This window comes from Vulpes lagopus, chromosome 18 (genome assembly GCF_018345385.1).
Source record: "Vulpes lagopus strain Blue_001 chromosome 18, ASM1834538v1, whole genome shotgun sequence".
NCBI classification, from domain to species: Eukaryota; Metazoa; Chordata; class Mammalia; order Carnivora; family Canidae; genus Vulpes; species Vulpes lagopus.
In genome coordinates, this window is record NC_054841.1 from 30150894 (window position 1) to 30172654 (window position 21761).

Genomic DNA, 21761 nt, shown 5'->3' on the forward strand with positions numbered 1-21761 from the left:
AGGGGCCAGTTTCTTCCCGAGGCCCCAAAGAAAAGCAGAACATTGCTGAGTAGGTCAGGGCTGGAGGCCTGGCCCAAGTGGAACAAAGATTGTGTTTGAAAGGCAGGAGATAAGGTTGGAGCTTAGGTCTGGGAAGGGAAGCTTGAGAGGTCAACCAAGGGCAGGCTACTTCTTGGATCACTTGGATCTTCTCCTGTAGGTAATGAAGAGCCACAGAGAATATCAGTGGGGAGGTGATGGGGCCAGATTTGTACTTTGGAAAGTACAGTTGCCCAATAGAGATAGTTGGAAAGGCAGGACATCCTCAGAAGAAGGAGTGAGCCAAGGCCAGAGGTGGGAAGCCTGGCCTGGAGAGACACTGCTCCTGGGAGGATACTCTCAGATGTGGATCCTTACACCAACTTCCCCACCCAGGGAGAAGCAGAAAGCCAAGCAGAAAGCCGGTAAAGTCAGTGGGGGGCGGGAGGTTCCCACAATGGCACTGGGAGGGGAGAGGAGGGCATCCAGGCACACAGAGGATGGTAAAGGAAGGGGCTCTGCAGGATCCTTGTGCATGCCTTCATGAGGCCAAACCTGCTGGCAACTGAATCGAACATTCCTGAATTTGAGGATTCGCTGGGATTATATGCTGTCCTCTCTGTGTCAGACTGGAAGCTGCCCAAGGGTGGGGTCTGTAATTCCCAAATCATACTGAGAGGGCCTGAAATCGTGGGATGAGGAGGTGAAGGATGCCAAGTAGGATGCTGCTGATGTCTGGAGACCCCCTCCCATGAGTCTTCACTTTTGCTCAGAGCCTGCTGCCCTGGCCCTCAGAGATGAGCCAATAATGTAGAGCTCAGGGTGGGGATGGAAAGAAGCCAAAGTTGAAGGGCAAAAGAAAACAAGAGACTGGGCTATATTGGAGGGGCCAGACCCTTGGCCCGTTCGTTCCCCATACCCTCACCTGCAGCCACCCGCACCCTCCTCAGCTTTGCTCAGCTTCTGGCATGACATGAAGACCTAACAGCCCCCCATCACACACCTGTCACACACATAAATACAAACACATGCACAAAGACACAAGATACAGTGACACAATTATGTAATATACATAGACACAAAGATGCAGTCACACAGATGTCCCAAGAGACACACTAACACATGAACACAGATACACACATACAGCCACTGGCACACAGAGATGCGCTCATTCACACAGACACGCACTCACCGGAGCAGTCAGGGGAGGCTGCCGATTGGATACCCTGCTGGCTTACTGGCCTAGGTACTGCCATCCCAAACTGAGTGGCACAGCACATCCCCTACCCTGGACCTGGCTACAGGGGTGCTCCACGTCAGTGACCTGATGGTAAGGGCAACATGCCTAGGAGGGGCAATGCTTAAGCTTAGGAACTTTTAGATGCGCAGTAGGGGAGGAGGTACAGTCTCTAGGGAGGGAAAAAATGGCCCCTACAAAGGTCTGGGGTAGTGCGGCAACTGTGATGCCCAAAGAACTGTGGGGCCCTCGTCTGGGAGGGGGAGGCCAGCCCCCCTACTGCTGGGAGAGGTGGCTGAGAAGCAGCCCTTGGCCCCTGTCCCACCTGCGCCCAGCCGGGGTCCTCGTGGGGGCCCACTGTGCAGACCAAGCTTCATCAAGGAGAGAGCCAGGCCCAGCCTGGGCCCCAACGGGCTGACCTCACCTTCAGTCTGACCCTGGAGACTAGGCTAGGGCTGGGTGGCACGTGGAAGGTGGGATGGATTGGGGACTGTAAGTAAGAGGAGTCGGACCGGGGGACAGGAGGGGTCTGGGCCGGGCCCTCCCTCACCAGCGGCTAAGCTGAGCCCCGAGGTGGGCCCTTTGGGGCGGGCAGACAGAGCCCCTCCGCCGCCGCCGGCCGCAGGAGGCCAACCAGGGGTCTGGAATTCCTCTTCCCTCCCTCCGCCTCCCCTCCTCGCCCGCCCCCCACACCCACCCCGGAGCTGCGGGCGGGCGGAGGGGGGCGCGGGGAGGGGCGGCGGCGCGGGCCGGGCTGGGCCCCTCGGAGAGGCGGCGCAGGCAGGCCCCGCCCCGGCCTCGCACATCTGGGCCGGGAGCGCGCGGCCATCCGGCCTGGGGGAGGGGGCGGGGGCGGGGGCGGCGGCGGGGCGCGCGGCGAGCTGGAGGCACCGGCCCGGCGCACGTCGAGGGCTGCGGCCGCCGCGGCGGGGCACGGCCACGGGCTGCGGGCCGGGGATCCAGGCGGCGGGACGGAGGTCGAGCTGTCGGGAGCGCGGAGGTGAGTTCGGGGCGCCGGAGCTCCCCGAGAGGAGACAGGCGGCGAGGTGCGCCGTCCGGTGGGTCCCGGGCTGTCCGCTGAGACCACCCCCCCCTCCAAAAAGGCTTCCTAACCCTGTGGGGCCGGGCTGGGGACAGATGCTGCCAGCCGTCCTCTCCAGTGGGGCTGCGGGTGCGGAAAAGCAGTCGGAGCGGTGACCGTGGGCTCCCACCCGGGCTTCGGGACCCCACACCGGCTCTGCGGAGGGCGGGGGCTGAGGAGACCCCAGGGCGGAGGGAGGGGAGGGGCTGCGGGGCTGGAGTGGGGCCGAGGTCTGCTCCAATAAGCCAGTTTGTGGAGGACACAGTGCTCGACCAGACACGGAGACCTGGGGCTTGAGACCCGGCTGTCTGTGTGTTTGGGGGTCACCTGGTGGGGGAAAGGGCTCCTAGGGCCTATGGTCTGGGAAGCTCGAGAGTGGCAGGGTGGCCAGGATGCTACAGTTCCAGACGTGGGCAGGCCTCCTGACCAGGGACCTCTGGTTTCTTTCTGTGAGGCCAGTTCAGGGGCCCAGGTAGGGTGGGGTCTCCACTCCCTGCAGAGGCAGTGGAGCAGATCTGTTAAAGCAAGCGTGGGGGGGGGGGGGGGTAGAGAGACTGCGAAGGAGGGAGCTCTAAAATATGGCCTCCCTGTGAGAGCAGAAGGGGCTCTGGAGCCCCAGAAGGTAAGGGAGGTGATGGGGGGACTGGTGGGCAGAGGATGGGGAGGGGCTTCAGATCCTGGGCTCAGTGGGACAGAGGTTGTTTGTGAACTGGCTGCTGCAACGATGAGGACCCAACAGGGGTGGGGCAGGATGTATGGAAAGAAAAGTTGAGGACAGGGAGGGGCCATGGGAGGCCATTTATGCCTCCCCCTGCCCCACCACAGGAGAGGCAGCCCCCTTACCCCACAGCTCCTAGTGGTCTTGAGGGTTCCTCTCCAGAAACAGACTGGAACAGCCCTTTGGGTGCCATTTCTAATCTGTCCCTTGGCCCTGGTTGGTCCAATCTGTGGCTTGGGAGAAATGCCTGTGGCCTCTCTGCCTGCTGACAGAGACCTATTCCATTAAAGAGCCAGGAGGACATTGAGCAGAGAACAGTGGATGGGAGAGGCAGGGTCCAGTGAAAGGAAGCAGGCAGGGGAGGGAGGGGAACTGTAAAGATCTGGGTGGGCTCTTTGTCTACATGGGCAGAGGACAGGTATGTGTGGAGTCCTGAAATCCAGCAACTCTACACACCCTCAGTGTTCTTTGGGGGTGTAAGTACTCAGCCTTAACGTCCCCTTTCCCAGGAAGAGATTCTGGGAAAATGTTCTCCATCAGCCCAGAAGTCCTAGGCTTTTGTGAGTCTGGGAAGCACTCTGGAATGGGAGTCTCCTGTTTTGAGTCCATGGACTCACCCACACCCCATCCTGGTCCCCAGTGACGGGTAGGTCATACCTACTGGGTAGAAGTCAGGGCCAGAGGTCAGCGTGAAGCTGAAGATTGGGGATCATTATGAAGCCAAGGACTAGGGGTCAGTCTATGGGAGGGTTAAGGGTCTGGCTGTGGGTAGGGTTGGGGTCAGGCTGGGGCCAGAGTTTAGCCTGTGCTTGTAGCCAGGAAATGAAGTTCCTTTCTGCATAAATCAGACTACCACACCCAGTTACGCTCAAACCCATAAGCATCACCAGTCTGAATTAGTGGGCCCCTGGGGTGGGGGTCTACTTTGCCCCATGTCCAGCTATGGATACTGCCCAGTCATAGCTTTGGGGAGCCAGTGTTGTCCCGAGCTTCATGATTAACATTCTTTTTAAGTGTTTCTGGGTATGTATGCACGATGGGGGATGTCCCAAAGACATCTGAGGCTGCCACTCCCTTCTACTTCCATCTCTCAAGGAATCATCAGGATCCTCCTTCTTTAACACAGATTGATTTAACTGCCAATGTTCTCCCTCCCTCCCTCCAGAACTCAGAATGATTAGAATAAAAGTCTTAATAAGACCAAAAACTTCTGGGACACCTGGGTGGCTCAGTGGTTGAGCCACTTTGGCTCGGGGCGTGATCATGCCCCTTTGGCTCTGGGCATGATCCTGGACTCCCGGGATCAAGTCCCGCATCAGGCTCCTTGCAGGGAGCCTGCTTCTCCTGCCTCTGCCTATGTCTCTTCCTCTCTCTCTCTCTCTCTCATGAATAAATAAATAAAATCTTAAAAAAAAAAAAAGACCAAAAACTTCTAACGAGGAAATTCAAAATCTACACCATGAAGGAAAAGAAAACTGCTCACACCTGTTCAAGTCCTCCCTTAATCAACCACTTTCCTTACCTGGACTTGTTGGTCTTCACAAGTCCCCTGTGTGACCCATTTTACAGGAAAGACAATGAAGCACAGAAATGACACAATCACTCTGGCCAGGTGCCATCATAGGCCTTTGCTGGCCCTGAGACCTCAGGGGAGGGGCACTCTGTGTCCACATACTCAGAGATGGGAGATAACTGGAGCAGCTTCAGACAGCTGGGAGGACTGTAGGCACACAGTTTGGACATGGAATCCAGCTTAGAGTGATAACTCCTGAGTCGTTTTCTCCTGGTGGTTCTAGATTGATTCGCCTCCAAATACAATAGCATGGGTCCAGAAAATTCATTCATTCCTTCAACCTCCTACCACAGAGCCTGAAACAAAGAAATGCTCAGTGTTTGCTGAAGAATTGAAACAAACTACCAACAGGGCTGTCAGCCTCTCCCTTGTGTCCTCATTCCAGTGGTGTGCTGGTAAATGTTTTACCATCAACTCTCTCAGAGGGAGAAAAACCTGATGTAGAGGGTTTGCCAGTTTCTGTGGTGTAAATGCTTCCATTGTGGCTGATTTCAAGTCACCCATGTGCTGTCAATGAATACAGAGTTGGGAGGAGATGCAGAATCAGCTCTTGGGGCTGGCGAGGACCACCTCCAGCACACCACTCCCTCCCCCTAAACTGAGCCCCTGTTCTGGCTCTCAAGAGCCATACCCATGCCTACTATTGGTTTTCCCTTTTCTTAGCACCACCCTGCTGCTCAGAGTACCCACAAGCAGCCCCTATCTTTCTCGTGATTCTCATTCCTGGGCATCAAATTGTGCGCCTCTGCTGACAGCAGGATTGCAAGTGTCTGGAAATTTTTTTTTAATATTTAATGTATTTATTTACGAGAGACATACAGAGAGAGGCAGAGACATAGGCAGAGGGGGAAACAGGCTTTCCACGGGGAGACCTATGTGGGACTCAATCCCAGGACCCCGGGATCATGACCTGAGCCAAATGCAGATACTCAACCGCTGAGCCACCCAGGTGCTCCAAGTGTCTGGAAATTTCTATGGTGCTGGACATGGGGGAGTATTCTGGACATGTCGAAGTGTCCGTCCATCCTGGGGCTGGGCTGTATAAACTGTGTGAGCAAGGGTGTGTGCGTTTGCGTGTGACAGTGCCCAGCTCTGTGTGTCTGCCTGTGTTCTGTTAGCAACACCTCCTGATGGGGCCACTGGCTAGAGGGAGTGGGCTCTGAGCAGCCTCCCCTGTGTATAGTGGGGCTGCCCGGCCTATAGCTGAGGACAGTAGCATGGGTGATCTGAAGATTGGCCCAGAGGTACATTGCATGGCATCTCTCAAACTCGAATGCACATAGAACCATGTAGGATCTTGTTAAAATGCAAGTTCTGACTCAGCAGTTCTTGGGTAGGGTCTAACAGCTCCCAGGGGTCCAAATGCTGCTGCCTCTAGCCTGGCCCCTAGAACTTCACAGGCACAAATTCAGGTTCCTCCCATCTTAGGAAAGAAAATGAAAACATATTCTCCCCTCCTCAAGCTCTGTGTTCCTGTAGCTACTGCCCTCACACCAGCCCCTGATCTCAGCCAACCTTCTTGCAGATGCTCACTGCATTCTCCTACCCTCTTCTCACTTCTTGCCGAGGCTTGCTTGACTTCTACCCCATCTCCATCATTCACCGAAATGCTGGCTCTGGGCCAATGAAAACAAGTGTTTCGAGGCTCATCTAATAACTTCTAAAGGCATCTAGCTTCGAGTGCTTGTCTTAGATCTGAGATCTTCCCTGGAACCATAGCAGGCGTCCAGTCTCCTCAGGCAGCCTGCCTTCCTCCAGACAGCCTTTCTGTGCTGATTCTCCCTTCTCTTCCCCCGCCACTCCCTGCCAGGCCTCCCTTGACCATGACTCCCAAAGGCGCATCTCCACCTCCGCTTTCTCTCTGACTTCTGCATCTCATGTCACCTGGCTCCTTGTCTGTTCTCTTGGCAGTTTCAAAATTGTACCCAGAACTCTACCCCTTGCCCCTGCCAGCCTGACCTTCTCCAGTGTTCTCCACCTCACCGGCCACCTCCTAGCTCAAACTGGACAATGTCACCTTTGACATCTTCTTCTTCCTAATTCCCCATATCCAATCTGGCCATCATCTGTCATCGGCCCTGTTGGTTCTAACCTCTAACTCAAGAACTCTGCTTCTGTCTCAAGACATACAGCCACCACTATCATCCATCACCTGGAGCCCTGAGAGGGCTTCTGTTTCCATGCTGCCTGCTGCAATCTGCACTCTCCATACAGCCAGAGGGACTTTTGAAAATGCCAATTTAGTCATGCCTCCACCTCTGCTCTGCTACTTCAAACCTTTCAAGGTTTGCTGTTGATCTTCATATAAAACCAAATCTAAAGTGGGGTCCCCGAAGGGTGCCTGGATGGCTCAGTCATCTGCCTTCGGCTTGGGTCATGATCTCAGGGTTTTGGAATCAAGTTCATGAGGCTCCCTGCTCAGTGGGGAGTCTGCTTCTCCCTCTCCCTTTGCCCCTCCCCCCTGCTTATGCCCTCTCTCTGTCTCTCTTTTTCTCTCTCTCTCAAATAAAATATTCAAAAATTTAAAAAATAAAATAAAATAGGGTCTTGGGGGCCTGCCTACAGGATCAGACCAGCCCAGCCTTTCTGCCTGGTTTGTATCCAGCTGTGACCTTGACAGCATCCTTTGTAATCTCAAATTCACTTGGGTGATTATCTGACTCTAATCAGTTTCCCCACCAGGCTGTGGGCCTCCAGGGCAGGAACAGTGTCTCTCTGGGTCGCTGATGCCTGCTAGCACCTGGCACAGAGTGAGCACTTGAAAACATTTAGGAGCATCTTGATTCCAATAAAGCCACTGTTAAAAAGATATTTTTGAGACAAGCAGGGACTGTGGAACTAAACATTAGATGAGCCTGAGGGATTGCTGTTAATATTGTTACACATGACACTGGTGTTGCAGTGTTGTCTTTAAAGCCTTTATCTATTGGAGAGATGTATTGAAGATTTTATAGGTGAAGCAACATGATGCCTGGGATTCATTTCAGAGGACTCCAGCCAGAAGTAAACAAATAAAATAAATAAGCGTTCAAGGAGGAAACAAAAGAACAAATAAATGCCGTTCTGTTTGTCTGTTCCTGCTCACAGTCACAGGGCCTGCAAAGATGCTAGCTGTCCCGGACGTGGGCCTGCAGGGGCTCTACATCGGTAAGACTCTGCCTCACCAACCTTGGCCCTGACCCACCACCCCACCCGCCCTGGCACTGAGACCCACCCCCAGTCTGCATGTGGGTGTCTCTCCCACTCTGAGCAAGTGGACACAGGACTGTGTGCGTGAGTGTATGTCTGTGAGTGTGTGCACCCAACACTCACAGGACCGGGTGTATGTGTGCACGTCTTGAGCAAGTTCTGTGAACATGGGACCTGGTAGTAGTGTATTTGTGTTTGTCTGTCTGTCTCTCTGCCTGCGGGCAAGTCTCTGTGCGCAGGACCTTTGTGACAGTGCATATATATATTGGCAGGTGGGTCTGCATGCACAGAATTCTGCATGTGTGCACCCACTTCTGCCTGTGGCCTGGCCTGGGAACGGGCTCTGGGCTCTCTGCAGGGGTGGGAAGCCAGGAGGCAGGAGGGACACTCCTCAGGAAGTCCATTAACAAAGACCTGGCGGGCTGGGCCTTCCTTCCTGCCTCCCGTCCCCAGCTCCGCTTGAGCTACAGCAACTTGGCGCCTCAAGCTGGAGCTGGTGGCAGGGCCTGGGCCTGTACTGACCGCCTAGAGAAAGGAGCCCTGGGAGAGTGGCCGCCATCCCCTGCCCTTCCAGCACCTTGGGACAGACTCTGGCCCTACCCAGGCACTTCCTAGCATCCCCCACCATGCCTCACATATGTTCCCTGGGGTGCCCCAAGGCCAGGGAGAGCTAGGACCTCTCAGGGCAGGACAGCTGCTGAAGGAACACAGACCCTGGCCCTGGCTCAGCCTAAAGCCAGCCAGACATGTTTGACATGCCAATGAGTCTGCACACCAGACCCCATGAGCCTCCTGGGCCAGCCTCCCTATCCCCACACCTAAATCTCGGGGCAGCCGCAGTACCCCCGGTGTGGTGGTGATGAGCCACCAGCCCCCACCCAGGGGATGTCTGGCCAGGCAGGCCCTTGAGCTGCCTGACAAGCCAGACTTGGGGCTGCCTTCCGGAGCTGCTCTGCCTCCTGCCCCCAAATGCCAGCTCCAGGTTTCCGCATGTTGTGAAGGGAGGCTCAGAAGCCAACGTCCTAGTGTTGTGGGCACCCCCAGCTCAGGGCTGGGCTGGGGGAGTTCCATTCCCCTTCTTGGTCCTCACCAGGCAGCTGGCTGGGACCATCCTTGGCCCTTAGTGGAGGGAGGGTGGGAGGGTGGCTCCTTCAGCTCCTGATTAGAACCATGTGGCCAAATGCTACTGGGGAGGGGAGCAGCCCTACCTCCTGCTCAGTTCCCTCTGTACTTCCCCGTCTTCCCTGGTTCTCTGCCCTCCACCCTCACCTCTGCCCCAGGAGCCCACTCACCCCATCTCTTCTGCCCTTCTGGCTCTAGACTCAGTCTCCTCCATCCCCCATAATGCTTCTCCATCTCCCCCCTCCCCTTGCTGTGTCTGAGGGATGCTGGGGGAGACAAGGAGTCACCGGGTGAGGCCTGGGCCACCCTACAGGGGTAGATAACCTCAAATTGATTTACAGGCCCTCCATCTGCCCCTTCTTCTGTCTTTTCCCTCCCCCACTAGACCCACTTCCCCAGCAAGGTGCCTCTTGTCTCAGCCCAGTGAGGACTGATGGAGAACCTCCTAGTGCCAGGCCATCGGCCCCTATCCTGATTGTGCCAGAGTGACTTGCCCTCTCTTTGCAGGCTCTAGCCCTGAGCGGTCCCCTGTGCCCAGCCCGCCGGGCTCCCCAAGGACCCAGGAAAGCTGTGGCATCGCCCCACTCACACCCTCGCAGTCTCCAGTAAGCCTGGGAGAAAGGATCTTGGTGGTGGGTGGCCTGGATGCTATGGAGACGGGTCATGCTCCAGAGAGCAAAGCCTGGTGTCTAGCAGAGTCCTGGTGGGGCCTGGGGTGGGCTGGGAGTGGTGCCATGCCTCTTGCCCCAGCACACTCCAGTCATGTCTCTCCCAGAAGAGTCAGCCTCAGGTGACCTTGGACTATAGAGGTAACAAGTCTACTAAGGTGAGCCCCACAGAACTAACATCCAAACAGCCCTGCTCTGGGATGACATCCATGGACCAGACCCCACCTATGGCAGGGGGACATCTGAGCATGTAGTTACTTTAGGGCCTTAGAGCACTGGGCCTTTCAGAGTTTCTCAACGTCCTGTCACCCATAGCCCTCCCCGAATACAAGTTCTATCTGGGGAAGAGAAGACACATTGCTAAAAATTAGCTTGGAAACTATTAACTTGAAGTATACAGGATATAACCCGCCCCTGCAAACTCCCTGGGTCACCCCACCCAAGGTGGTGTCACCCTAGTGATCCAGCCTGAGGACCCCCCTTGTTCTCAGAGAGCCCAGGCCTGGCCTGGGAGAAGGAAGGAGCCACTGTGTGCATGTGCACAGGCCTTTCTTCTCTGCCACAAAACCGACACAGTCTGGTTGTCTCACTGTGGCCACAAAGATCTGGGGGATCAAATATACACAGATTCTTGTGTTACTAAAGCTGTCCCAAGGAGCTGTGAGATGGGGGTGGGGCTCAGGAATGGCCAGGCAGAAGGTGGGCAGAGAACTGAAAGAGGAAAACCAATGCTAAGCCAAAAGCTGCAGAGGGCGACCTGAGAGGCCTTTGGGATTCTGAGCAGTTGGCAGCTCCAGGGCTCAGCCTGGAGCGTGGGAGGCGAGGGGAGCCTGGACAGGTAACAGAAGCCAGGGCCAGTCTGGACCACAGCCAGAGGAGAGGAGGGGCTTGGGTATGCAGTCAGTCGGGCCCTCAGGCTGCTGCTTAACTCTGGGTCTCGCCCTCACAGAAGCCCGAGGCCCGAACCCCACAGCATGCTCCTTTCTCCGTGGTGGTGGCCATCGACTTTGGCACCACCTCCAGTGGCTATGCCTTCAGCTTTGCCAGTGATCCTGAAGCCATCCATATGATGAGGTGAGGGTAGCTGGGCTGGGAGATGGGAGCCGGGGTCTTCACTCCCTGGGATGGGCCTGGTCTCAGAAGACTGTCACTGAGGACACATGGAATCTCCCCAGAGCTCCCTCCATCCTTAGCACACACAGAGAGATGCACATATATGTGTTTTTTAAATAAAAGTGGGATATCATAAGATTTGCCTTACTTTTAAACTTGCAATATTCTTTTGTAGATGTTTCATGTCAACACATAAAGCCACAATTTCTTTTCTTTTCTTTTTTTTAATTCACCTGCTTTATTTTTTCTTAAAAAAGGAAAAAGAAAAAGGAACCAAACAAACAACAAAAACCAGGTAGCTGCCTGGCTCCCCTGGGATCTAGACGTGCATCTTGTTTGACAGAGCTTTTCTTCATATCAGCTCCTGTTAAAGCCACGATTTCTTTTAAAAGCTGCATAGTATCCCACAAGTACATATGTGTCATGATTTTTCTACTGATAGTTTTAGGAGGTTTCTTCCCCTCTCATTTTTCACTATTACAAAAAGTGCTGCAATGAGTATCTTCCTTGAAAGCCTGTGCTGCGCTTTGTGTGTGGTCAACAGGCAGATTCCTAGATTGAGCACCTCAGTTAAGGTCGGGGATGTGAAGGATCAGAGGCTTGACTGAGTTGACAGGCCACACAGTTGTTATGAAAGAAATGTGCAAAAAACCCATTCTGATAAGTTTTGTTTGAACAATGCCTTTGTTTGACACTCCCCTCTAGGCCTCAAGACCCTGATCTTTTCTTTGAGTGTGTCTTTAAAAAAAAAAAAAAAGATTTTATTTATTCATGAGAGAGACACAGAGAGAGAGAAAGGGAGGCAGAGACACAGGCAGAGGGAGAAGCAGAGGGAGAAGCTGGCTCTGTGCAGGGAGCCCGATGTGGGACCCGATCCCGGGACTCCAGGATCACGCCCTGAGCCAAAGGCAGGCGCTAAACCACTGAGCCACCCAGGGATCCCCTCTCTGAGTGCGTCTTAGTGAAGCTGCAGCCAGTAGGTGGAAGACCCTTCTAGAAGACCCCAAAGCTCCAACCCAGACTGGGATGGGGGAGCAACGGGGCTTCCCCAGGGCCTGGGAGGATGAGATGGCAGGGTGGATGAAGAGACAAACATTAGGGTCACTTCCCCAAAGATACAAGGGACTTGACCTGCATGAACTGTCCTTCCCCTTTCTCTGTTCTATCCACATCCATATCAAGCCACAAAGGCTCTGGGCACTTAAAACCCTCTAGGAGCTGCAGGGCATCCAAGCCGGCACGCTTGTCAACACACACAGCTGAGACCATGCTGGACTCCATGCTGGGGCTGAGGACCAAGAAAGGACACTGTCTGATGAAGGAGACAGTCATGGGAAGTAACTGGAAAACTTCTTGGCTTCCTCCCAAACCCTCCCCCAACCCTACCAGCCACCAAGCCCTGTCATTTCCATCTCCCTAATATCTCTGGAATACCCAGACACTTCTCTCCATGGCCACCACTCCTAAGTTTAGCTCTCCCCTCTCTCACCTGGATGGTAGCAATATCCTCCTCTCTGGTTTTTCTTCTCCATTTTTCTCTCCCTCCAGTCTGTGGCCACATGGAGACCAGTGACCTTTCCTCCGCCATCTCCTCCTCCTTTTCTCTCTCTTTCTCTCCCTTTTTCTCTCTCTTTGACTGGGCTAAATGGCTTTATTAGAGAAAGACAGGATTACAAAGGACTTAAGAGTTGGCACTAGGGCCCTTCTTCTTGCCAAATGTGGACACAGCATTAAGAAAGCACCAGTTCTGGGATGCCTGGGTGGTTCGGTGGTTGAGCACCTGCCTTTGGCTCAGGGTGTGATCCCGGGGTTCCAGGATTGAGTCCCACATCGAACTCCCCGTATGGAGCCTGCTTCTCCCTCTGCCTGTGTCTCTGCCTCTCTCTGTGTGTCTTTCATGAATAAATGAATAAAATATTTTAAAAAATAAAAAAGAAGAAGAAAGCACCAGTTCTGCATCCACTGTTTGGCCTGGCCTATCTTCTTTTTCTTCTATTTGGCCACTTTGGGTCTGCCCTCTTACTTTCCCAGCATGGCCCAGGGAACCATGGACTTTACCTTCAAGCATGTGGATGGTTACTTCCCAGGTGGTAGCTTCATCTTCTAGGAGCAGGACCTGATCTCCTTGGAGTGATGACTCTCCAACAAGTCTATGTGAGCCTTGATCTGAGCTATTGGCCCCTAGCCAGTCACCTCAAGGGTATGTAGCTCCTGGGCGTGAATGAAAAGCTCTGAACCAGAAACTGAATGGCGGTCACCACTGCTGCTACCACAAATCTAGGCAGAAGGAACAATAGCTAGTTCTCCTTGCTCTTTCATACCTCCAAACTTTTGCACATGCTGTTCCTTCTGCCTATATTCCCAGTTCCTTCCTCTAAAGGCTGCAGGGACAAGCTTGGCTTAGAGGGGTCCAGGCATCAGAGAAAGGCAGAGGGAGGGGAAAAAGAAGTTTCAAGCCAATGAACTAGACAGGGAGTTCTGGGTGGAGATCCAGATGGCACCTGCAGATGGGGAGGTTTGGAATCTGATTCAGGTTTTGAAGCCCTGCTGGGGTGCAGTCAACTTGGGGATAGCTGTAAAGGTGGGTCAGATAGGAATGATCACCAATGCCTTGAAGGACCTTGGTGGTGGAAGACAGCCTAGAAGGGGGCATACCATCTGTCTGGGAGAAAGCTTTTGCTAGTGTCCTCTAAGGATACGTCAGGAGGCCAGACCCAGACAGGTGGATGATGGCCTGCTGCTGCTTAAGAGTACAGCAAAGTGAAGTCCAATGGTGCACCTCATGGGTGGAAGCAGGAGCTGAGAATGTTGATGGGTCCTGTGGCCCAGGGATAGGGAGGATCCCATGAGCAGCATTTATGGAGATTTAAGTGGATGCCAAGCACCATCTTCACAAGAACCCTAAGAGGTATTATTTCCATATTACATGTAGGCAGACTGAAGCTCAGGAAGGCTAGGTGGCCTGCCCAAGGTCACACAGCTGATCACAGAGCTGGTTCCCAACCCCAGGAAGGGAAGGTTTCACTGGACCGCACTGACAGCCCTGTGCCTCCACAGGAAATGGGAGGGCGGGGACCCAGGAGTGGCCCACCAGAAGACCCCCACCTGCCTGCTTTTGACCCCGGAGGGCGCCTTTCACAGTTTTGGCTACACCGCCCGCGATTACTACCACGATCTGGACCCTGAGGAGGCACGAGACTGGCTCTACTTCGAGAAGTTCAAGATGAAGATCCACAGTGCCACTGTAAGGCACGCACCGGTTCGGGGACCAATCCAGCCAGGGAAGCGGGGCCAGGAGGGGAAAGGAAAGGGCTCCTGTAGGGGGAGCAGAGGTAAGGGGGGTGGGGAGGCTGAGAGGGCGGGGCTAGAAGTGGGCCAGGATTGGATGAGGGGCGGGGCTAACGAGAGGGGCTGGGGCCAGAGCTACTAAAGAATTAGCAAGGACACTTCAGAAGGGAAGCACCAGGAAGTGGGGGGATTTTTAGAGAGAGGTCGTCAGGAAATGGGGGCAGAGCTATGACCTTCTGCAGAATTGCCAATATCCCTGCCAGGATCTCACCTTGAAGACCCAGCTAGAGGCTGTAAATGGAAAGAAAATGCCAGCTCTGGAGGTGTTCGCCCATGCCCTGCGCTTCTTCAAGGAGCATGCCCTTCAGGTGCGCTGTGGCCCCACCCCTGCCCACCGAGGCAGGGACCCCGGGGGTCCATCCTCTCCTCTCAGCCTATCCATCAGGGGTCAGAAATTATCTTCTCTGGCCCCTGCCTTCCCATCTGATGAAGCCTGCGGGAGACACACAGGTCTTGGGGAAGGGGGTGTTAGGAATTGCTCCTACTCAGCTGGGAAGTCCGTGCTGAGGCCTGAGTAGTTCCTCCAGCTCCCATACCCTGAAGGCTGAAAACACCCCCCACCCCAACCCAAGCCAGCTTATCCCTCACTGCCCCCTCCTGCTCCAGGAGCTGAGGGAGCAGTGTCCATCGCTGCCAGAGAAGGACACTGTGCGCTGGGTGCTGACAGTGCCTGCCATCTGGAAACAGCCTGCCAAGCAGTTCATGCGTGAGGCTGCCTACCTGGTGAGGACGGGCAAGCAAAGCAGGGGGCATCACTGGGGAGGGCTCCAGGGAGGACCCAGGCCCTCCTTTACCCACCACCCTTGGGACCAGTCATTGTGTAAAGACCTCTGGCCTTCTCCTGCTGGGCACACTGGATGGTTGTTGCCCCCAGGAGAGGGTGTGAGTCTGCAGGAACAGAGAGCAGGGGGACAAGAGGCACAGCCAAGCCAGCTTAGCCGGTGTCTTAAGTTCCCTAGAAGCAGAGCCCAAGACAGGGACTCTTGTGCACGTGGTATATTGAAGAAGGGCTCTCAGGAGAAAGAGGAATGAGAGAAATGGACAGGATAAAGACCCGAGCAGGAATGTGGTCTCAACTGGAGTCTAGCCTCAGCCCGGTCCCATGGAGAGTGCTAGAGGGAGAACTGTACCCAGCAGTTGACCACAGTGAGGCAAGGCACCTGGCTTTCTGTATATCTGTCAGTCTGTCTTGGTTGCTGGGGGGTGTGCGGGAAACTTCTCCAAGTGAGATGGTTTCCTCCACCTCAGCCAGCACCAGTATTGTCAGGGACTCCACCACCATGCCTCAACCACTGTAATTTCTTGAGCAAGGGACACAGAACTATGAGACGATGAAGGAAAGTGATTTGGACCAAAGCTGGGCTTCCTACCATAAGAGATGCCCAAAGGTCTGGAGAATGGGGGGAAGGGTACACAAGTCAAGTCCCCACACCTCCAGTGAGATGGAGTGAGGAAGTAGGGAAGCACAACCTTCCAGAGCAAGACTCATTGTTTGGTCCTTGGGGGACATCCTAGGACCTCCAAAAGGCCTGCCAGTGCACCCCCTGGAAGATATCAGAGCCCCCAACCCCCACCCACCATGGGCCAGGTATGCTTCAGGTGTCAGATCTGTGTGTGCCTGCGCTTATAGGAGCTCACCCTGAGGTAGTGGGCATCCCTACTGCAGAGACCAGGATGAAAGCAAGGCTGTGCCCAGCCAGGATAAGCACCGCCCCCCACCCTAGTGCCCCCTGCCGGTTTATCCACCCTGGCTCCTCCCACACTGTTCCATGGCTGCCAGTTCAGGAAGGGCTGACCCTGGACAGGAAGTCTAGATACCCACCCATCCCCAACCCCCACCCAGTCAGAATCCAGGGAATCCCACAAAACCATAGAGTACTTCCCACAGGGATCCCCTGTCCTGATACAGGAAGCAGAAGATCCCGAGTGTTTTTCTCCCCTCAACTGACCTGTCCTGGCACCTGGAATTTTACTGTTGTCTCTTGGTGCCTGTATCTGATTCTCTGGGGAAGCAAGTTCTTCTGGGAGTGAGGAGGCCAATGGGTATTCTCTGCCACCAGCCTGGTGAAGTACATGAAGGACGAGGGTTCAGGGAGCCAAAGGGGACCCCCCACACATACCACCTCCTCTAATTGGTGGCCTGGCCATTACACCCCCATACACACTGTGCTAGAGTCTTCAGTTGGTGCTCAGCTGGCCAGCCCTGCACATGTGAAGGGGACCTTGCTGCATCCTGGGCCACCTTGGGCAGCTTGGAGGGACAGAGCCCAGGTGCTCTAGGTTTCTCACTCTGTCTAGGGTCTCTTCCTCCTGGGCAACCCCATGGCATTCCTGGCAGTGGCGGTGCCACTCCCCAGCCTGGTCACAGGGTGGCTGGGAGGCAGTTCCACATGTGTGCAGCATTGGCAGGGGGGGCGAGAGGCCCACCATGGGTGGGGTGTGATGGAGAGGTGGTAGGAGCCCCACAGCCCCTGGTTGCCTGCCCAGAGGTGCCATCTTAGGTGTGACACTTGGCCCATAGAGCTCCCTGGCCCTGCCCACCACCTCTCCCCAGGCTGGCCTGGTGTCCAGGGAAGATGCAGAGCAACTACTCATTGCCCTGGAGCCAGAGGCTGCCTCTGTCTACTGCCGCAAGCTGCGTCTACACCAGCTCTTGGACCTAAGCAGCCGGGCTCCAGGCAGTGGACGCCTGGGTGAGCGTCGCTCCATCGATTCCAGCTTCCGGCAGGGTGAGCTGCCCCCAGGGGCACTACCCAATGGTATTACATTTGCCCTTGGAGGGTTGGAGGGTCACTGAGGCCAGAGGCTTGGCCATGTCCAACATAAAGAGGAGATAACCCCTCCTCCCCCACCTCTAGCCCAATCTGAGAGGGCAGAAACATCTCTGGTGCAATTCAGTCTGAGGGAGGAGGCACAGCCCTGACCTGGGGAAGCCCAATCTGAGGACAGAGATTTCATGTTGCCCTGGAGGATCATTGTCTGAGGAGGGTAGGACTCAGCCCCCATCCTGAATCTGAGGGTAGGGGGAAACAATCTGTCCTGAGTGGGGGTGCTCAGGTACTGACAATGAGGAAGTCAGCTCCCATTCTGAGCCAAAGGTGGTCTCTAAGGGTTTTGTCTTAAATAGCCACTGAATCAGCGCCTCTCCCATCCTGGCACATCAGCTGTCATTCCCCTTCCCCCACAATAGCCTTGAGCTCCTGCTACCAAGCTCCAGCTCCAGTGTCCCTGGACTGGGCCCCTGAGACAGCTATGGTCAATCTTAGTCACTCTCCCAGATACCATCTCCTGTAAGTAGGAGAGGTCCCTAACGCTAGGCTCCCCTGGGTCACCCAGGACCAACCTCTCCCCACCTCCCCCAGCTACACACAGGTCCTCCAAACTGTCCCAACCCTGATTTTGCCATGCCTCAAGCCTGCCAGCGTTAAGGGAATGTACTGTAGCCAGAAAAACTTCCCCTCAGCTGTTGGTTACCCCATCAGGTTTTTCTGGACCCTCTGAGGTTCAACATTGCCTTCTCCTAGTTAGAAGTAGTAGAGCAGGAGTTTCAGGAGAACTGGCTGGTCCAGATACTCATGGAGGGTACTGGTGGGAGGATGGGGGTCAAGGTTGGTAGCTGAGGCACCTCCCTCTAACCCCACTGTCCTGCTGTCCCTCTCCGCCCCACCCCCACCCCAGCCCGCGAGCAGCTGCGCAAGTCCCGCCACAGCCGTACATTCCTGGTGGAGTCTGGTGTTGGAGAGCTGTGGGCAGAGATGCAAGCAGGTGGGGGGACAGAGGGATGTTTCTTGGGCCCTGAGGGGAACCGTAGGGGCAAGGGAACCTTCTTGAAGTGGGTTCCAGACCCTAGAAACTCTGCCCCTACTCCTCCATCAGCTGCACCTAACCTGGTAGTCTCCCCATGGTCACCTGCACCTCCATGTCACTCAGCCTCGCCCCTAACTCCCACTTCTCCGTGGGATTCTCTGCGGATAGAATCCTGGAAACATTTTCCCCAAAACCCTTGTGCCCCTTCCCGGTGGCCTAAGTTTCAACTACCTGAAGCCCCTTACAGCCACTCCTACTCCCATCCTCCCCGCAGGCAAGGGTCTCTGGTGTGGGGCAGGGCTGGGGGCTGGGTGAATCTGGAAGGGGAGCAGAGCTGAGGGTGCAAAGCAGACCAGGAGTGTGTGCTCACGCTCGCCGCCACAGGAGACCGCTACGTGGTGGCAGACTGCGGAGGAGGCACGGTGGACCTGACCGTGCACCAGCTGGAGCAGCCACATGGCACCCTCAAGGAACTCTACAAGGCATCCGGTGAGTAGCCAGCCAGGCAGCACGCTGGGTACCCAGCGCTCGCGGGCCCTGCCACCGCCCTCTGGCGGCGGAGTCTGCGCCGACGTCCCCTTTCTCCCCTGCCCAACCCCAGGCGGCCCCTATGGCGCGGTGGGCGTGGACCTGGCCTTTGAGCAGCTGCTGGGCCGCATCTTCGGCGAGGATTTCATCACCACCTTCAAAAGGCAACGGCCGGCAGCCTGGGTGGATCTGACCATCGCCTTCGAGGCCCGCAAACGCACGGCAGGCCCGCACCGTGCAGGGGCGCTCAACATCTCACTGCCTTTCTCCTTCATCGACTTCTACCGCAAGCAGCGAGGGCACAACGTGGAGACAGCCCTGCGCCGCAGCAGGTGGGCCCGGGGACCACGGACTCAAACCAGGGTTTGCGGCTGGGAAAAGCCTCTGCAAGGGAGGATGTGGGTCCCAGAGGACAGTGGGAATCCGCCCCATCTGCCCCGTGCACATTTCTTGCCAGCCGACGGCAGGCGGAGGGCATGAGCATCCCAGCTAGAATCCCTAGAACCCGGGTGCCAACTGGGGCACAAATCTTGAGCCTGGGGGAAGGGCCAGTAACTTTCTCCTTGCACCACACCCACCTCGACAGCCACACACAAACACACACCCTGTACCAGGCAGTGTGCCTTTGTTCCTCTGCCCAGAAGCAAAGAGAGGCTCCTCTCCTGGGACTTCATGCCTGGAACGCAGGCGGGCTGCTAAAGCCCCTGAGGGAGTGGGGTTGGAAGAACACACAATTTGCAGTCAGTACCCAGCCACACTGGCCTTCCAGGAACCCTGGAAGAACCCTGGACCCTGACCAATGAGCTTGTGCCCCCCTTCATCAACAGCGTGAACTTCGTGAAGTGGTCCTCACAGGGGATGCTCAGGATGTCTTGCGAGGCCATGAACGAGCTCTTTCAGCCCACCGTCAGTGGGATCATCCAGCACATAGGTGAGTGCCTGAGCTTGGGTCCTCCACTAACCCCCGCATTCACACTCAGGTGCAGAAATGATTCTTCCTTATTAGTGCCTGGACACATCCACATATCCATACACTGCAATGAGACCCAGAATCATCTGGAACACCTGGAGGACACAGTGTGGTGGGTATTAAGAACTAGGAGGGATGATATGCATAGTCTCTCCAAGTGACAGAACCTCTGATGCCTTGGTTTCCTTACTTATAAAACGGGGCGATAGTATTGGGTTCCCAAAACTGTTATCCCAGGGATTTCAATGAGCTGAAACATCTAGAGATGCGCACAGTCGGCAGTAGACACTTAGTACCTGTAAATGCGTATCCTTATCTAGCCCTCCACATTGTGGTGGGAGAGGAAAGGGGGTAGCATGCTGGGGAAGCAGAGCCCGCGAAGACTGCCAGAAGCACTAAATGAAAACTCTCGGTTTTTCTTCATCAGAACCTGGCTACTGTTTGAGTGAAATAGCTAGTTTCTAGTTGCCAGCTGCGTACAGGATGGAGGAGGGGAGGGGCCTGTGGCCGCAGCGCGGCGGCCTCAGCGGCTGGTGCTCCTCACCTCCTGTTCCAAGCTCTCACCTCCCCCCCCCTCCCCCCGCAGAGGCGCTGCTGGCGCGGCCCGAGGTGCAGGGCGTGAAGCTGCTGTTCCTGGTGGGCGGCTTTGCCGAGTCAGCCGTGCTGCAGCACGCGGTGCAGACGGCGCTGGGCGCCCGCGGCCTGCGCGTGGTGGTCCCGCACGACGTGGGTCTCACCATCCTCAAGGGCGCCGTGCTGTTCGGGCAGGCGCCGGGCGTGGTGCGCGTGCGCCGCTCGCCGCTCACCTACGGCGTGGGCGTGCTCAACCGCTTCGTGGCCGGGCGCCACCCGCCCGAGAAACTGCTGGTCCGCGACGGCCGCCGCTGGTGCACCGACGTCTTCGAGCGCTTCGTGGCCGCCGAGCAGTCGGTGGCCCTGGGCGAGGAGGTGAGACGCAGCTACTGCCCAGCGCGGCCGGGCCAGCGGCGCGTGCTCATCAACCTGTACTGCTGCGCCGCCGAGGACGCGCGCTTCATCACCGACCCGGGCGTGCGCAAGTGCGGCGCGCTCAGCCTTGAGCTGGAGCCCTCCGAGGGCGCGGTCCCCGGCCGCCGCGAGATCCGCGCCGCCATGCAGTTTGGCGACACCGAGATTAAGGTCACCGCCGTCGACGTCAGCACCAATCGCTCCGTGCGCGCCGCCATCGACTTTCTTTCCCACTGAGGGAGCGCGCGGGGCGCGGTGCCAAGCCCCACCCTGTGCTGGGCCCCGCCCTCTTGCGGTCCCGGGTCTGGGGCGCCGGCTCGGGTGGACAAAGCTGCTGGTTCTGAAGTCAGCGCCTCTTCCCCCTCCCTTTTGCCCGGGAAGATGAGGTCGCAGGATGGGTGGGGACAGACTCTAGCATTGGAACTGGGCCCGGGTCCGCTGACTGGAAGGCTGAAATGCTCTGCCAAGGGCTGAGGTCAAGGACTGGGAAAAGGTTTGTAAGACGGTGTGCCCACAGGGGGCACGTGACCTCGAAGGCAGCATGCACCAGAAGACCAAACCACGGTTTGAACTGGGTGGGTGGAGGGGTGGGAGGTGGAGGTAGCTGCGAGAGGCCGGCCAGGGCGGCTGCAGGAGGACGGGGGATGTGCAGAGCTTGGGCCTGAAGAGCCCAGCACATGGACTGATGGGCTTAGCCAGCACAGGGCACTGGACAGAGAAACCCTACGGTGTAGATAAACGGCTGGAGGCTGGCACAAGCGGCACAGGGGTATGGGACCTCCCCGGGTGTGGTACTGGCCATCCGAGTATGACTGCTAATCTTTAAAGTGCCTCAATTAACAGGCTAATGAGAAGTAATGAGAAGGATACGGGATGAAGGCACTTATGAGAAGATGTGGGGGAAGCCAGCTGGGGGGCCTTCAATCAGGGCAAATGACTCATCTGAGAAGGCCCCAAGGGCAGCCTATGAATGACCCGCTTGCACCCTCTCCCAGCCACCGACAGTAGGAGGTTGGAGGACTGTAGGGAGACTGGAGAACTAAGGGCTGATCCTGGCTCTGCCATCAACTCAGTGTGCCATTGGGACATTACCTCCCCACCCATGACGTGCAGCTGCCCACCTGCCTGAGAACCCTAAGGCGACAATAAAGCATTTATGCTTCAGGTGGGGTATAGCCTGCTGATACCTCACAAGAGAGGACCCCAATAGAGGAGTAGTGGAGGGGGCTGGTTCAAAAAAGGGAGAGTGCTTTCGGCTCTGCGCAGAGCTGGACACTGACCAGAAGGGGGCGCTGCTCTCTGTCAAACATCCCAAACAGAACTCGCCACTTCCAAAGACCTCTCTCAGGCCCAGGCAGAAGGCTCCTCCCCATTTACTCTCGTCAGCTTTTCCTAGGCCTAA

At 56.1% G+C, this 21761-nt stretch overlaps 1 protein-coding gene across 3 annotated transcripts; it reads left to right on the forward strand.

The window, feature by feature from the left end:
• Nucleotides 1-2079: 2079 nt before the first annotated feature.
• On the forward strand, nucleotides 2080-21523 carry HSPA12B (heat shock protein family A (Hsp70) member 12B). Of its 3 annotated transcripts, none has more exons than XM_041732727.1 (13): nucleotides 2080-2255; nucleotides 7715-7774; nucleotides 9446-9543; nucleotides 10556-10680; nucleotides 13777-13963; nucleotides 14271-14375; nucleotides 14674-14790; nucleotides 16589-16796; nucleotides 17746-17832; nucleotides 18259-18363; nucleotides 18476-18734; nucleotides 19230-19333; nucleotides 19959-21523. In XM_041732727.1, exons 2-13 carry the CDS (start codon nucleotides 7732-7734, stop codon nucleotides 20594-20596), a joined length of 2076 nt encoding a protein of 691 aa, XP_041588661.1. In that variant the 5' UTR covers nucleotides 2080-2255; nucleotides 7715-7731; the 3' UTR covers nucleotides 20597-21523. The 3 variants fall into 3 exon arrangements, with proteins under 3 accessions (XP_041588661.1, XP_041588662.1, XP_041588663.1); XM_041732728.1 differs by having other exon boundaries at nucleotides 2081-2255; nucleotides 16622-16796; XM_041732729.1 differs by lacking the exons at nucleotides 2080-2255; nucleotides 7715-7774; nucleotides 9446-9543; nucleotides 10556-10680 and adding an exon at nucleotides 10693-12919.
• The last annotated feature ends 238 nt before the right edge of the window (nucleotides 21524-21761 follow it).

Bases quoted from the DNA above. Each gene is read 5' to 3' on its own strand.
- HSPA12B (XM_041732727.1), top strand. From the start codon at position 7,732: ATGCTAGCTGTCCCGGACGTGGGCCTGCAGGGGCTCTACATCG. The intron at 7,775-9,445 runs GTAAGACTCTGC...CTCTCTTTGCAG, and splicing joins CCTGCAGGGGCTCTACATCG to GCTCTAGCCCTGAGCGGTCC. The intron at 10,681-13,776 runs GTGAGGGTAGCT...GTGCCTCCACAG, and splicing joins GAAGCCATCCATATGATGAG to GAAATGGGAGGGCGGGGACC.